General features: G+C 40.1%; 2 protein-coding genes across 6 annotated transcripts; one reads left to right on the top strand and one right to left on the bottom strand.

Annotated features, from left to right (window-relative positions):
* Positions 1-1,813: 1,813 nt before the first annotated feature.
* On the bottom strand, positions 1,814-8,333 carry LOC126393593 (claudin-14-like). Of its 5 annotated transcripts, none has more exons than XM_050049820.1 (5): positions 8,232-8,333; positions 7,597-8,012; positions 5,745-5,858; positions 4,941-5,206; positions 1,814-3,414 (listed from the first exon to the last, which is right to left on the bottom strand). In XM_050049820.1, the coding sequence occupies exons 4-5, from the start codon at positions 5,172-5,174 to the stop codon at positions 2,908-2,910; spliced, it is 741 nt and encodes a 246-aa protein (XP_049905777.1). In that variant the 5' UTR covers positions 5,175-5,206; positions 5,745-5,858; positions 7,597-8,012; positions 8,232-8,333; the 3' UTR covers positions 1,814-2,907. The 5 variants fall into 5 exon arrangements, with proteins under 5 accessions (XP_049905777.1, XP_049905776.1, XP_049905774.1 ...); XM_050049819.1 differs by having other exon boundaries at positions 5,624-5,858; positions 8,232-8,332; XM_050049817.1 differs by lacking the exons at positions 7,597-8,012; positions 8,232-8,333 and adding an exon at positions 6,612-6,788 and having other exon boundaries at positions 5,624-5,858.
* Positions 8,334-10,673: 2,340 nt separating this feature from the next.
* Positions 10,674-16,419, top strand: LOC126393573 (F-box only protein 47-like). The gene is made up of 10 exons (XM_050049789.1): positions 10,674-10,857; positions 11,228-11,389; positions 11,552-11,628; positions 11,794-11,868; positions 12,092-12,200; positions 12,599-12,772; positions 13,272-13,421; positions 13,530-13,672; positions 14,541-14,700; positions 16,063-16,419. Exons 1-10 carry the CDS (start codon positions 10,674-10,676, stop codon positions 16,167-16,169), a joined length of 1,341 nt encoding a protein of 446 aa, XP_049905746.1. The 3' UTR covers positions 16,170-16,419.
* Positions 16,420-16,654: the final 235 nt, after the last annotated feature.

Genomic DNA, 16,654 nt, shown 5'->3' with positions numbered 1-16,654 from the left:
GAATGGGAGTGGTGGGTTTATTGGGTGCTGTCAGGGTGAGTAGATGCTGGATGAATGTCTTCCAGGGCAGGACGAAAATAGCACCTAATAGAGAGTGGCATGACGCACCACCGCTTCGGGAGAGCTTTCCAATATCATAATATCATATTGGCAATGGATGGAACCTTTACTCCGCCAGGTTACATCTCAGGCCTGATTTACGATCTTGCCCCGCGATTAAAGCATCGCGTTTATTCTGCAAACGCTGGCTGTATGGTGGGTAATGCTGCGGGTGGGAGCCTCGCATAGGGTTACTTTTTCATTTTATCACCCACTTTACGCATGCAAGCCGGAAGCTTTCTTACATCACTCCACACAACGTCCAAATCTAGTTTGTATAAGTAGATATGAGTCACAAGGAAGCAATGGCGACTCATGGGACATTATTTTGGTCCCTTTTGTACACTTGAAGTCATGTTACCAAATCCTGACTTGGATGCATCAAGAGTAAGAGCTCTTTTTATTATATAAAGATGATTAAAACAGTCGAGGATGTAACTTGGTTTCCTTGGATCATTTTGACCCCTGTCCATGGTGCTGAAATGTGAACACTCAGTGCTCAAGGCAGAAACACTGTACTTTATCCCCTTTAAATCACATTGTTGTTTCTTCCAACATTTAGGCTATAATAGGTTCTCAATGAAGAGTTTAGTTTGTGACCTTATTGTTGTGAAGCCTTTTCAGTCTCATTATGCGTTCAACTTTAATAATCACTTTGATTTCTGTAGCAGTTTTTTTTTTTTTTTTTAAAAAGTACTGACTTTTACTCACTTTTCTTACAGCACTTACAGCAACAACTGTTCTTTACTGGTTTCCAGTCTAAATAGATCCCATTGTTTGGCCCACACCAGCAATATAAATTAGCTCCTTGATGTAAAGTTGTTGATGCTGACTAGTCTGACTGCTGAAAACAATATAAGTGACTTGCTTGAATTGTGACACGTCCCCTAATTGAGTGTCTGTGTGGCTGACAGGCTGCCAGACAGAGGTCACCTCTAATTGGAAGGTTTTCCAACAAATAAGCCTCAGAAACACATCCACAGTGTTACAGGTTGTTCTAAGCAGGCAGCCTGGAGAGCCTCAGAGGAGTCACTTCCTCACAACTTCATATTCAGCATCCATTAATGAGAGTAATTTATGTGTTTACATATGTGACTTGACGACTCTGGCTCCATGTTAGAGTCATTAATAACCAGTGTTTCTACCTAGACTATCCTATATCATATCCACCAAACGATGTAGTCCTAATGAATGAAAAGTTCCAACTGAAGGCTTCAGGCTGCCTTCTCAAAAGACCTTTGTTGCCATCCAGTGGCTTTCTTGAGCTTCACAAAACATATTTTAAATGTTACTATACATGAACATCAAAGTTGGACAGAGATCCACTAAAGTCTGGTGCTCATAACTGCAGCAGGATTTTCCAATTGTTAAACTGTAATTAATCAACAATGGACTAAAGGCCAAAGGGTGTCACTAGTTTACCTACTGTAGGTCTCTGTCACAGAGGATGCTTGGACTTGCCATACCTGGATAAGCACAGGAGGAACTGAAACTGTAAAGGGTGGCTCTGTTCCATTTAAGTATTCCAGAAAGCCATGTTATTAATTACAGCTGTATTTTTCTTACTTTGACATGTAAAAATATCTGCTTTGAAAAAGGCTCGTAAAAAACAACGAACATATTTTTATGAAATACTCATCTATGTTTAAATCATCAGAAACTGACATTGTCTTTTTTTCTTTTTTTTTTAATTTTCTTTGGCATGAAAATATTAAACACCGCGATAAAATATCATCAGCTTCCTCAAAAGAACCATCATATCTAAATTGGCTTTCAGAAAAAAGTTAATCCCAAAGAGAATAAGGGCTACGTGAAATGGAAAAATTTAAATATCACAATATTTTTGAACAAATACCTTGATAATGACATTGCAATGATAGGTGAACTCATAAAAAAGCACATGTCCCATGCAGTCCTTACAAGTTCATGCAGGTGATGGCAGGAAACACCAGCAAATGTCAGGAAAAAAAGGAAGGAAATGTCATTTCAAATGAAAAATACATTAAAAGAAGAGGCAATTCAGTCCTCTCGTGTGCGGTGTATCTGCTTGTTGACTATCATTGCAATGATAAGGTTGACTTTTGGTGAATTCACAGCATTTACACAATGATCTGTTTGATGAATAATCATCAGTAATGTGGATATGATGACTAAGTGGGTAAGAAAGATAATTTAGCTTTAACAGTCTGTAAGTTCAGAAAATTACATCACTTTACTGTAATGCAGCCTTAAAAATCAGGAAAAGACGACACTTGCGATATTACGAAAACCAAAATCTAAAAAGATATAGTCTCATATCATGATAGATATAATATCAATATATTGTCCAGCCCTAACTAGAAAGTAGGCTACAACACAAGTGACAGAGCAATAGCTTATCCATTTACATGTGTGTTACAGCATACAAAGTGCAATCTGAATGTTTATAATGTGGCTTTTGTGGTTATCTGCAGTAAAATATTGCCATCTTCTGGTCCTTCAGGTACATAGCAGGAGGTCAGTAGGTTTGACTTCTCACTTCTTTCACACACGCCAAGAGTTTTGTTAGGCTCTCAGACCTGGTCATGTTAAAGTTAGACGACAGCTTGAGCAGCTTGTTAAACTGCGACATCCTTTCAGAATCAGATTTGCGGTCAACCATGGTGAAGCAACATGCTGGTCTCTCCTTTTCCATTTTTTAAAACTTGTATTAGGGTATAGGGGAAACTAAAGTACTTGTTAAGATGTTTAAAATAAATTGGAGAAGTTTTTTTTGTTCATAAAAGTCCCCATGGATTTTCAGTTATTGTATTATTATTTCCCCCAGTCTTAGACATAGTTATTGAGCCTGTAGCCGCTGCTGGAAAGGGAGCAAAGTGAGGGCGCATGATTGTCCTTCAGGGCCTCGTGGGGCTTGTAGGGTGGAGCAGGAGGATATATGTGGTTGAAGGCAGGGGGGGGTGATAGTGGTCGACTCCTCTGCACATGGAGGGGCCTCTGTGACCTGCTGCCACTGCTGCTCCAGCATAGCACCAGTCCTCCGGTCAGACTGAGGAAGGCAGAGGCATAACCCAGGTACACAGCTAGGCCGATCTCGTACTTGAACCCGCTGGGCAGGAAGGGGTCGTAGAAATCCATGATAACATCATTGGTGGTCCAGGACACGGTGACCAGGCAGAGCAGGCCGGCACAGAGGAAACAGATCCCTCCACTTAGCACCAGAGGAGACTTGATTAAGGAGCCACGAGCGAAGCGGGTGCACTTCATCCCCATTACAGACACCAGAGATGCCAGGACTGAGGTGACGCAGGAGAGCACCATGAGCGCCCGGGCAGCCTAAAGTGGAGAACAGACAGGCACTTTAAAGCTTTGGTTCCCAACTGGTGGTTCATGGTCCAAAGGTGGGTCACAGGCCTATTCTGATTGGAAAGCAAGCATTCTCGGAACCCATCGACTGTATTCGGCGTTTGACTTCCGGCAGACGGCGATACAGCCTCTGGGGGCAGACCCCTGATTTTTTGGCATTCCGGTTTGAGGAGGCGAATTTCCGTTTCTGACTTCCGTTTATCTATAAGTAAATATGCTGAACCATTGCGATGGATTCAGAGTTTGCAGTGACGCCAATTATGTTTCGTTTAACCTGGCAACAACTCAACTCAAACGTGATTGATCAATATCACGCGGACTACAAACAGCCTAGCACCGGAAACCAGGGCTCTTCCGCTCTTCTTCCGGAGGCAAGATCTCTGGGGTTTGCCTACAGACTCTACATTCACTGAATGTAGAGTCTGTATATAGAGACTAGACTGCAAGTGATTTGCAAACATATAAAGTTTGTATTTTGAAGTACAGTGCATTTCCAGTGCAGAGCTTTTACTTTAAAGTGCTGTTTCCTGCTGTAGAGTGAATGACTATTGGACAGGTGCTTGACAGAGACATCAAACTAGCTCAGTGACATGACCAAATGCAAGTATGACGCAACTAATAACTCTGTGGACCTTGAATTCTTGACTAAAGAGAAATCTGGACCCTGTGGCTGGACCAATTGGGAACCACCGGTTTAAATGTATACTATGCAGGAATTGTCGCTTATTGTTTGTAAACAATATCACCAGTGAAAGCCAACCCCAGATTCACTCTCATTCACTACATTTGCATTTTGTTTCAGTTTTTCAGGGGCTTTTTTTTCTTAGCTTCCTCTTTGACGTGTGCTGCTTACAGTCTGGCACCTGGCTGCTACTTTTTTTATAAAGTCCCGACCTCACCTGCCCGTTATGCCCAGCCATAGCAAAATAAAGATAAAATAAGAAGTTACAGGCAGAGGGCAGAGTCTCTAGCGGTAAACACACTGCCACACACTTTTATTGTGTTATAAGAAGTGATTGAGAGGTCTAGAACGAATTCCAGGCTGTAGGGTTAGCAAATTGCAACTGCAGTATTTGATCATATCAGACTGTCCATCTATTCATCAGGGGGATGCATTTTAAGAATTAACTTAGTCGTTATTCTCATTATCGATTAAATCTGACGAATATTTTCCTTGATAAAGTGACACTTTGCCAACTGTCAACCAGCTCTGTATCATAACAGTGTGGGTAGTATGTGTAAATGAACCATGGTAAACCAAAGACCATATTTTAAATAGTGAAATACTTTTTCCATCTGTGTGTCTTCAAATTCTTTCTCTCCCAAAGATATTTAGTTTACAATACTGCCAATCCTCACATTTGAGGAGCTGAAACAAGAGACTGCTGGGTGTTTTTATTCAGTTATCAAACTGACAATTCATTTCTTGTTGTTTCTCATGATAAGATGAAAGTGTTTTGGATAAAAACTTTGACTAAACAGTGACTGTGTCGTACCTGCAGGTCACGTGGCAGCGCCAGTAGAGATCTGTACACTTCGCACTGGTAAATGCCAGTGCTGTGCCACACACACTCCATCCACAGGCCTTTCATGTAGGAAGTGGCTGTGATGATGTTGGAGCCCACGTAGGCTGTGCTGCGCCAGTGGGGGAGCAGAGTTGCAACTACAGTTCCCACAAACCCCAGCAGCCCCAAGAAGAAGCCAAGGAGTTGAACCGCCATGTTGGCCATGATGTGCTCACTCGACTTGACAGATGGTCAAACTGCGGAGTGCAAAGTTACAGTTTAAAATCACTGCTGATGAGCATGTTAGTGTTATTAAAGTTGTTGATTTACTGATGCAATCAATCAATTGTGAATATTTGAAACAATTTCAATACTCATTTTCTGCAGTATCGATACACCGCTTCCTTGTTTTCTCTTATTGTTAATGTTTTACTACAGTCAATCCGCTGTTCTCTGCTGCAAACCTAGAAAAGTCATTGTGATGCTGTAACCTTGTTATGTTTAACTTGTATGCCGTCAATGCCAATTTTCCCCCGTGGTATCAAATATTGATACAGTAGGAGACACTGGTAGACGATTACTAGCATTTGGATGTCTTAAAATGTACACGTCACTAAGCAGGCTCGTATATATACACTGGATCCAGAGAAAATCAACACAGAGAAACATCTCACCAAATAAAAAAAGAGAAACACTTTCAGAACAAAACTACAGTCCCCCAGGCTGAAGATGAGGCTGGATTCCTCCTGTTATCTGCATGGTCCCCAGCAGTACAGTAAATTCCACTGAGCTTACATCCAGTCACAGAGTCTGAGCCATTCCTCAAGTGTCTCCGGAGCGCGGGCAGAAATAGCTGCGGAAACTTTCTGGCGTCAGTCTCTGGTGAGTGGCAGGTGACTGCATCTGTAACTAATGAGAGCAGTGTTCAGCTTCACCTGTTTAACGCTCTCCTCTGGAGGGCAAATCACAGCAGTCTATTTGTTAAGCTCCCCGCCACCCCTCAGGAAACGAAAGAGAGAGAGAGAGAGAGAGAGAGAGAGAGAGAGAGAGAGAGAGAGAGAGGAAATTAAACATTTACAGAAACCACCCAGGCTGAGAGCACTGTTATAAACCACTAACTTTGAACATTTTTCACAGCTCTGCAGGGTATTTGAGAGAGAGAGGGACTGAAGGGCTTGATGACAGAGAACTTCTAGCTGATGGGCCCTAAACTGTGACAATAAGGGACAGTAGTGACTTATGTTGTAATAACTGACTGACTTATATCATGTCCAATTTAATCTCTGACCTGAGATCAACTGACACTCAGTGCTACATTTACAAACTCCCACATGACGGTAAAAATTCCACAACTGCCCAGGAAGCTCTCGGCCACAATAAAAACTCACAGGTAGTTAAGCATTTACTTTTGTTCCTTTTTGGTGTTTTGAACAAAATGTCCTCTCGGTGAAAAAATATCCTGAATAATGAGCGGACAATTTTTCAAATGACAACCTAAGTCACTGAAAAATAAATTGTCAACGATGAAAATATTTTTTTAATTAACTGCTGAATAATAGCTGCTTAAAAGCAAAATTCCTCGCTGTAACTGCAAGGGCAAAACAGTGTCTTTAAAGGGACAGTTCACCACAGAATCAAAACTACATTTGTTTTTTCTCTTACCTGTAGTGCTGTTTATCAGTCTAGATTATTTTTGTTGAGTGTTGGAGATATCAGCCTTCTCTTGAATATAATGGAACTAGATGGCACTCAGTTTGTGGTGCTCAAACCGCCAAAAACACATTGGCCGACTCTGGATTGAACCGGGAACCCTCTTGCTGTGTGTCCTTTTCAAAAATGCAAGAGGCGTTGCTTTGTTGCCAGCCGTTTTCGCCGGTGTGTCAAACACACTTTAGAAAGGAGTGTCCCCAGACTATCAGAAGGCGGAGATCTCTGATTGTCTGGTGGCGAGACTAAGGTCCTCCATTAAACTACTTACAAAAAAGGTCTGTGGATTATCTTGAGTAACCAGGTCATGTTTTTTGGAGAGAGACATTGCTGTTACGGTTTTCAAATGTACATTTGTGGCGCTTTTAGCACTTCAAGCCGAGTGTAATATAGCTCCATTAAATTCAAGAGAAAGCTATTGCCAATATCTCCAACACTTGGCAACTCACACCAAAACAATCTAGACTGATATAGCACCACAGGTTAGACGAAAAAAAAAGTTTTTGATTTTAAGGGTGAACTGTCCCTTTAATCTGAAAGCAAAGAAACCCCTCTGTGCTCATACAGCCCCATTGTTTCAACTTCCTCAGAGAACAGAGGCTGTTTATGAAGCGGGTTTTATTGTTCAGTGTTAAACCTGCCACTGTTGGGGCCTCTTAAAATATCACAGATACAAGCCACATTGTGTTCACTTAATGATTGACTACGCTGAAGGCATAACAAGTAAGCAATAGAAACAAAGGCAAGGCTGTGACAAGTGTCTTGTCTCATGTTGGTTTGCCCACAAATGAGCCCACCAGGAGCGAAGCCAATGTAATATTCATAAAATTTTTTCACTTGCCAATTGTAATATTTTCACTATGAAATACTGCACATGGGATGCTACTTAAGCTTTCACGTTTTAATATTTAGTAAAAACTCTCCGCACTTGGATACTCACCAACAAGGTCACACGAGGACTACAAAGCCATGGTCACAGCAGGTGTCCAGACGGTACACTTCCAGATAAATAGGGCCATTGGCACTGATTCCACACTGACCAGCTCCTTCTGTCTCTGCTGCTGCCGCCTCAACACACAAGGAATATGTGTCCGTGCTGCAGGATTGTCAGATATGTGACCGGCTAGTGTTAGATATTATCATCATCATCAGCAGCATTATCCTGGCCAGCATCAGGAGCATTGTGTCAGAGACGACATGAGAGACTGTTCCAGTGATGGCTTGTTGCTATACACAGATAAACCCGTGGACCCGGAGGCAGAGCAGCGTTGCCAAGCCGAGACAGACAGAGGAGATATTGTCCTCACTGGTTGTGCTGTTTTTGTCTCAATAATTCAGCTTTCTGCATTTCCACAACTGTTAAATGAACAATGGACAAAATTAAATGAAACAATGAAAAAAGCTGATTGGCATATCATCTTACAAGCAACTTGTAGAAAAAATATTTATGTTTACTACAATTAGAGTTCAATCAGGAGGCATTTAAGCAGTAAAAGCAACACTGCAAAGCTGACAGCCAAAGCTACGCATGTACTGTAATGTGGTACCGTTTGTGGTAATGTGTGTGGTACATACTGTTCTGTGAGCCAGGTGAAGTCATTCAAAACTGCAGTTTTATCTTTGCGGTCCTCTGAGGTCCATCTTCTTCCTATGCAGCTCTTCTCTCTCTCTCCATCTGTGCCCCAAGTGTAACCTACCGTGACATCCTGTTGGTATACAAGGGCATTTTCCTGGCCCTTCCCCTGGGTCCCTTGTGCAGTGTTCAGTTCTCTGTAAGAGCTCTATGGTGAGGGGATGATCCTCTCCAAGGTCTGCCTGTGGGAGACGCCATTTGAATGTGGAACACTTAATAGTCTTAGTTAAGCAGAATAATCCCATGATTAGCAGCTGAGCATAGCTGGTCTGTTGTGCACACTGCTGGAGGGTAACCCAACCATGATGGTACGTGTAGCGCAGGTCTTCATTATTTTTAGTGTTCTTGTGTCTTCAGAGGTCTGAAAAGCTGCCTTTGTTTGTACTGCACATATTGTTTCAATGGTATATACGTAGATATCCACAACATCATCAAAATATAGTCAAACTGGCATATCTTAAAGGCCCTGTTGCTCATCCTAGCTAATTACATCTTTTCTCAGGTTCAGGTTGGGTGGAGAGATTATTCGAGTCATGTGAGGTCACCAAACTATCTGAACTAATAGCAAAGAAAAAGTTAGACTTCACCTGCCCTTACAGATGAGTGACAGTCATCACTAGTCAGCCATCATATTTGAAAATACCTGTGTGGGTGTAGCATAGGGCCTTTAAAATAACTGATTGGGCAGTAAATCAAATAAAGAGCAATCTGTTGCTGCTGGATTACTATTTGATATTTGAGAAAAATATCTATTGGGACAAGACTATAGCTGCTTGACTAGAGGTGGTTGAAAAATGATATAGCACAGTGTCACAATATTTCGCATGGCAATACTGTATCAATACATGGACACCAAGTATCAGTTTTTTTTCAATTATAAAAATGAATAATATTGCACACATGAATTTAACTTTTGGTAGCCTACTAGAACAATACAATCAATAGCTTTTTCAGTGCACTAGATACATTTTGTTGCCATAAAAATGTTGAAGCGAGATGAACAGACTGAAAACTATTAGATAAAACAGATGTTGCCATTTTCCCCAAAAAAATTTGCAGTTAAAATGGTCATAAATCCCAATATGATGCAATTTCAGCATATCACAAAACATTTAAAATTGCAGTAATATTGTTTCTTGACTTAAGTATCATGATAATACCATACGGTGAGGCCTCAGGTGATTCCCACCCCTACAAGATGATTCGTTGAGCTACAGAAAATAATCACTAACTATTTTGATAATTGATGAATCGTTAAGTATGTCATTTTTCATGCGAAAATTGCAGAAATTGTTATTTTCAGCCTCTTAAATATTGAGATTTTGCCTTCTTTTCTGTTTATGTCATATTACACTGAATATTTTGATTTTTTTTAAAATTTATTTTGGATTGACAAAACAAGACATCACCTTGGACTACTTTGGGAAATTGGAATGGACATTTTCACTATTGTCTTACATTTTATAAACCAAAAAATGAATCAGATAATACAGAAAGTAATCAGAAGATTCATGATAATGAAGATAATCGTTAGTTGTAGCCCTCGATAAGACCATATCAATTTACACAAAATGATTTAGTGACCTTATGAACAGAAAATAAGAAAAAGAAAAAGATGGGATATATGCTACTGTACCAATATTAATATAATGCAGCATATTGGAGGAAACCATTTAATTTCAGAGAAAAATACTTTTTAATCTCCTACATTTATCTGACCGCTTCAGTTACACATTATTTAGCAATTTCTATATTTTTCCACCAGTCTCTTTAATGGAGCTCATTAAATATTACTGCATGTAGTATTACTGTTGTTATATTAAATTATATTACTTATTACTATCAGACACTTAACACAGTATTTTTTTTGCTACTTTTGCTTCAGCCTCACTGCTAATACTTGCTTTTAACGTTACTTGAAAGACATTTTGGATACTTTACCTTATTTGACTTGAAGTTAATAAAACATTTATGACTGCTTACTCATTTAGAGACTTCCTTTACTGTCAATAAAGTTACTTATTTCGCGCCGTTGCCTTATTTACTTTAACCGTGACAGCTAGCATACAGCAAACTTAGCTACCTGTCGACATTACTGAGTAATAGCTTTGGTAAGATAATTAACTGCTTTAATGTTATTTTTTATTACTATTATAATATATATCACTGTGTAACTACTGTACATAAACCTTAAAGTTAACGAAACCACAACTATGTTAAATTGTCAGGAGTTGAATTCAGTAGTCTAGCTAGCTAGGTTAGCTAGTTTTACAGATTAGCATAGCTGCTACTCCTGTGACACCATGATAGTTAGCTAACTTCAGAGTTTCTTTTACTTTGAAGTCAGTTTTCCTTATCTTGTTTAATATAGTTAATTCGGCGTAATGGTAAGGAAAGCCTCCAGAGGTGTTAGAAAGTACAAACTAAAACACAAACCCCGCAAGAGGACTCATCATCAGCCCCGTCCAACCAGGACCATCATGACCCGCAGCCAGGCTAACATCAGCGGCAGCTTCTTCGACAGGCTCCCGGCAGAGGTGTTCGACATGATCCTGGAGAAACTGTCCGGTAGGTACAACTTGTTTTAACATAACCTGTGAAATACATGTCCTTCAGAGTGACACTGAAACTTTTATGTTTTTTGCCGACTAAGTCCTGTAGTATCTGAGCAAAATTTGTTGGTGATAAGAAAATGATTTAATTAAAATCCTGATATTTTGTACAGCACTTGGTTTAGAGTTTTTGCATGTGTGTACCCAAATTATGTCGATTTCTTCAAGTTAACCACGACTTTTAGGACACTTTTAGACAATCCAGTAAATAAATCAATGCCTTTTGGTCCTTGTATTTTAAAATGAGTTTATAGTAAAGTATTGTAAGTGGGAATTTATATTTCAATACCGCACATGTATGAGATGAAAATGTGTGTGTTTGTCAGTGATGGAGCTCAGTGTGTTCAGCATGGTGTCCAAGGACATTACTAGATACATTGTGGACCACATCTCCACCCTCGCCTGGAAGAATAAAAGGATCATTCAAAACTTTCACAACTTCACCTGCATTGAACAGAGATGCACTGTTGGACACTACAGAGACTTGGGTGAGTAGCAACGTTTATGTAGCTTATTTTGTGTAACACTTCTCCTGACTGAGAAGTAACTAACAACCTGTTGAGTAGTAGTAGGGATAAGCTACTCTGTCAGGGTAAGGGATAGGAAAATTTGGTGTTTTTTTAATTTGATAATGTGCTTTTGTGTCTTAGGATTGTTGTTCAAGAGATGCACCTTGTTGCTACCAACAAAAGACAGGTTGAAGTTTATCTTTTGCAGGTTGTCAGAGGTAAGAAAAGGAGAGGTGAGAGGACAAGCAAGGTTAGATTATGTGATGTATTAAAGGTCACATAAGAAAAAAATGACAAAACTAAATATTCAGCCACCTTATATAGCCATCATAACCTATGCTAGTGATGGGGCAAAATAAAGTTGTCAGACGGATGTGTTTCAGATCCCCTGCTTCCTGTTTGGGCAGTGTTTGGAACCAGACTGCATTGGCTTCGACTGCTACGGAGTCTTCCTCCAGGTGAGCAGAAATACAGAATATTGTGCAATAAATAAAAACTTGGATGTTTCACGAAAACCAGTTACAGCTAAGGGTGGATAAACTCCGGGTAAAAACACTGAATATAGATGGCTGAAAAACCTTCTAGTGTCCCATCCCATTGCCTGAAAACATTTTAGCAGAGAGATATGACTCTCTTCTGCTTTTGTAAATGTTGAGGTGTGTTGTGTTGAACACTTTACAGGCACTGATTGCAGGGTGGGATGAGCTGGAGTGCCACAGAGTGTTCAACTTCTTGTGTGACCTCACAAATCTGATGCCAAAAATAGATGCAGTCATCACTGGAAAACCAGGTGCGTGTCTCAGTGTCAGGAAGTGAGAATGTTGCTGAATATATAACAGGCCATTAGTGAAGATATTATTCTTTCTACTACAGTGGCAATTATTACATATTTTAAATCATTCTGTTAGCTTTTTTTTAGTAGGATTAAACAATCCTGGTGAAAACTGGTGAGGTCTGCATTGCATTTTAGTTATCCATCTCAGTTTCCCTGGGTCAGAGCCGTGGCGTTGGGTGTAGCAGCATGCATGGGTCTCTGAACTGATTTAAATCTAAATGATAACAAAAATTGCATTGATGGATAAAATGGGATTCACTGACTAATGGACTTTTTATTAACTCTGGCCTTTTCCTTCTCAGCCTTATGAAAATTGTACAAAAATATATCTGTCTTCATTCATTTGTTCTCAGGGGTGAGGTGTTACCAAAAGCTGCAGCTCCGTCTTTTCTGCCGCAGAGTTCTGTTGGACCCGTGGCTGAACCAGCCTGATTGCCAGTTCTGGCTAATGCAACTCCTGAAGCCTTGGCCCATGGTCAGCCAGGCACAGTTACTGTTCATGCTGTATGGACCCCTGCTGCCTGAGGGTAAGATTAGTTTCATATTCACAGTTAATTAAAACAATCAGTGAGTGAGGTTTGACTTTATGAGATATAGGATCAGACTGTAATCCTCCTTGGCTACTGTGAGCACTGTGCAATATAGAAAAAAATTGCAGCAAATCATAGATTAGTGGTGGGTTTTGTCCTGAAGTGATTTGCTTTCTGCTCCAGATTTCTCACCAGTGATAAAAAGACTGCTACCTCTCTGCTGTGGTCGATGAATATATTGAAATGTGTTGAGATATAATTACAAATGTACAATGTAAGGTTTGAACAACCACAAGTGTTCAATAGTTGAAGGAAATTTAATTTTATTATGAGACCCAATTAAATCCCCTATAGTGTACTCTGGTGAAGGAGGCCTGGGTAGCTTGCACTGGTGTTGGAAAACTTGGCTTGTCTCCTATGCAGCTTGTCTGTTTTTTTCTTTTGTGATGTGTATTATATTACACAGGTAATGTGTGAGGTTCTCTCCTCCATGCAGGCACCCTTGGCTTGCAGGATCTGGTGGAGAGGGGGCTTCCTCGCAGTGCTCTGTGGGACCTGGCCAGAGCCATCCTTATGCTTTTCGGACAACTAGAAGTCAAAAGCCAGACCACCTATCCCCTGCTGACAATCTTGGAAGAGCTCTTTGGTAACATACCTCACTGGTCCTCAAATGTTTTCATGTCACAGATAGACGCAAATTAGGATAAAGACATGTAACTGACTCGGTTGTCCTCCTCATCATCACCATCTCCAGTTGTTCCTCAGCCATGGCATGTGGAGAGTGTGGCTCGTCTGTTGGTGCTGTGTGGCAGCAAGCTCTGCTACAGTGTTCTGGCCAGCAAGGCCATCAATGGACAACTCCCTGAGATCTGCAGACTCATCGTGTTCATCATACTGGTTAGAATACTTGTTATTTTATAATCAGATGAATCGATTAAAGAAATTAGCTTCATGTTAAGTGTCATTTATGGTTAATCTGAAATGTTGGACCTGCACACTTGCCACAAAAGTTTAATAAGGACAGTGTTTTGATCCTTTTTGGATCTTGGTGAGGTCATAATGTTTGAAAAGTGGAACCAAATCTATATTTGCATAATACACACCAATAAGCTGACAAGCTGATGGCAGGTGTAGTTAACCATCCAGAAAAACAGTAATACAAAAGCCACACCTCATAATATCAAGCATTAGCTTATAAAACATATCAAAAAGTTTTGTCTTTGTTGACACTGTTAATTGATAGCCGTGCACCTACATGATGTGCGTGTAATTACTCTCCTTCAGACCGGTATGTTGGGCCATTATTGGCTTTTAATTGAGAATCAGAAATTGGCCAACATTTTCCATCTCATCACATCAGGACAAGTGTGCATCCAGGAACAGCTTGAGGCAGACAGTAAAATGAGTCATCGTCTATTGCTTTGCCCTGGTCATCGTGACTCATTTTGCCATTTCTTCTCACTGCTGTTCAGGGTCAGGCGGCTGCAGTCTGACCCAGCATGCACTAGGAAGGCGACAGGGACATAGGTCGCTCTTGTATTGCAACAGTCTCAATTTACCTAACTGTCATCTGTCAGCTAAAGACACTTGTGCTGTTGATAGTGCTAAGGTTGATAGTCATTCTGTTACTCCCTCGTAGATTGCCATAGCAGTTTTGATTCAAACTTGTGCACAATACCAGGACCTTGAAACTAACACACCGTCAAAGCTATAACAACATTTTTGCTGTGAAAAGGCACATTGGTTCAGTTTACTTCATCCTCAGGTGTGTGAGAAGGACGGCTATCACATGTCCTGGGCGGTGAAGTTGGTGCAGCAGATCTGCAAGGTCTTCAGCACGGCTCCTGAAAGGTTCAGCTTCATCCACCACCTGGAGAACATGTTTGCAGAGGTCACCCGGGAGTTTTTTGAGTCCTCTGTGACAGGTGAGGTGGGACAGCTTCCTGAAATGTGTATATTTGATTTCATTTTTTAGTCCACAGCAAAACATAATCTTAAATAAATATAACTGTGTGGAAAATGGTTCCTTGCATCAAGTAATATATTACTATACTAATGTGATGTTGCAGTTATAAAAGTATAAAGAAACAATAACCGCAGCATGAAGATGGTGGCCAAAAATTTACAGATGCTGAAATGTACAATCATCAATAAATATGCATAGTTGAGTGCTAGTTTGGAAGATGATCATAACTGCAGTTTGGAGCAGCTTGTTTTAGAGGTCTGTGTGTTGATGGGTGGCTGTGAATGTGTGACAGCTCACACAGATGGATTTCACTGGGAATTTTTGAAATGTATTTTATTGTAGATATTTTCAGCTTCTCTTTTTGTCTTAACTTTGCCACCTAGAGCAAACCTTCATTTGTGCACGTCTGATTACATCCCCTCTCAAATTTTTGAGCCTATTATATCGGCACAAAGCAGCAACCTCCGTGGCTGAAAATGAAACCAACATGGAATTGTAAACATGTTTACAGCCTGGTACAAAAAACAGTTTTTGGTCTCTATTGCTAATTTAATTTTAGTCGCTAAGAAGACTGTAAGGGCGGGCCACTTTGATTGATGCTGATGCTAATGCCGATATTGTCCTCAGCTTCTCAGGTAGATCGCTCATTTCTGACTTCAAAAAACCAAGATGGTGACAGCCAATATGCCGAACTTATGCTTTAAAACGTGAGTTCACAAACCAATGGGTGACGTCACCGTAGCTACGTCCATGATTTTTACAGTCTGTGATTATCTCATGCTATTGGACAATTCTGGAGTGGTGCATTTCTTATGTTATTTACCTCTCTGCTAATGTGAATATAAGAAAAAGCAGCCTGTGCTCTGCCATAAAGCATACTAAATGAGTTTTGGGGAATTGCCAGTTAAAAACAAAAAAGTGGAGTGATTTTAGACTGCATGAGTGGAGACTGAAATTTGCCACTCAGCTCACATGCATTCATTCCCTATACCTTTGGTTGTCAACCTCTGTGGCTCATGACCCTTTAAGCCCCCCTCATTATAGGCTTCATGGGTCTATTAGCAGTGAACACTTCAACCAGCGAGTGAGATAGTTTCATTTTATTAGCTTTTAAACTGAAGTAGATTCGAGAAATGCTGGAAAAAAAACAAACAATTTTACATGGTAGAAATGTTTGTTCTTTGTTTTGATGTATCTTAGATTTATCTTGCAGCTCCTAGAGATTGGGAATCACTGCCGAGACAGAATACCTCCACTGTTCCTCAGATTCAAATTAAAAGTGATACAAAAAGTCATTAATTCATACATCATCTGCTCTCAGGGAACCCTCTTGAGAACAGGGAGACTTTCCAAACCCTGTGTATCCTCCTGGACTCCAGCGCTCGCTTCCACACCAAATTCCTCCACATGTTCCTCATACAGGGATGATGCAGATCAAAAGTGACCAGAGGAAGAGTTGGGGAAGAGACAAACATCGGTAATTCACAAAAGAAGTGAATAAGAGTGAGTGATGGACCTTTACGACAGTAAGACTTGAACATGGGCAGTGTTATAATGAATGTTCAGAGAACTCTAAGGAAGAATTTGGTTTACAGTTCACTATATGCTATAAACAACACTGCATTTTTTTGTTTGGAAATAGAGCTGTTTAATTACTTTGGCCAGACAGTGTGCTTATTTATACAGATTTTATATTTATTCCAGAGTTGTAAAATCTTGTTCTTTGTAATGTTTGTAATCTGTATTTAATATTTATTCATTAAAAGTAGCAATATTTATTAACATTATTTAATATTTATTCACATTGAACCTCTCTGTAAATATAGTTGTGATACAATGATTACATTGTTTTTGAATAATTTAATAAATTGGTATTTATAATTTTATTTTAGGTTTTTGAGGCAGCATTTTTT

This window comes from Epinephelus moara, chromosome 7 (genome assembly GCF_006386435.1).
Source record: "Epinephelus moara isolate mb chromosome 7, YSFRI_EMoa_1.0, whole genome shotgun sequence".
NCBI classification, from domain to species: domain Eukaryota; kingdom Metazoa; phylum Chordata; class Actinopteri; order Perciformes; family Serranidae; genus Epinephelus; species Epinephelus moara.
The sequence above is the reverse complement of the archived record's forward strand: the minus strand, read 5'-3'. Positions and strand labels throughout refer to the sequence as shown.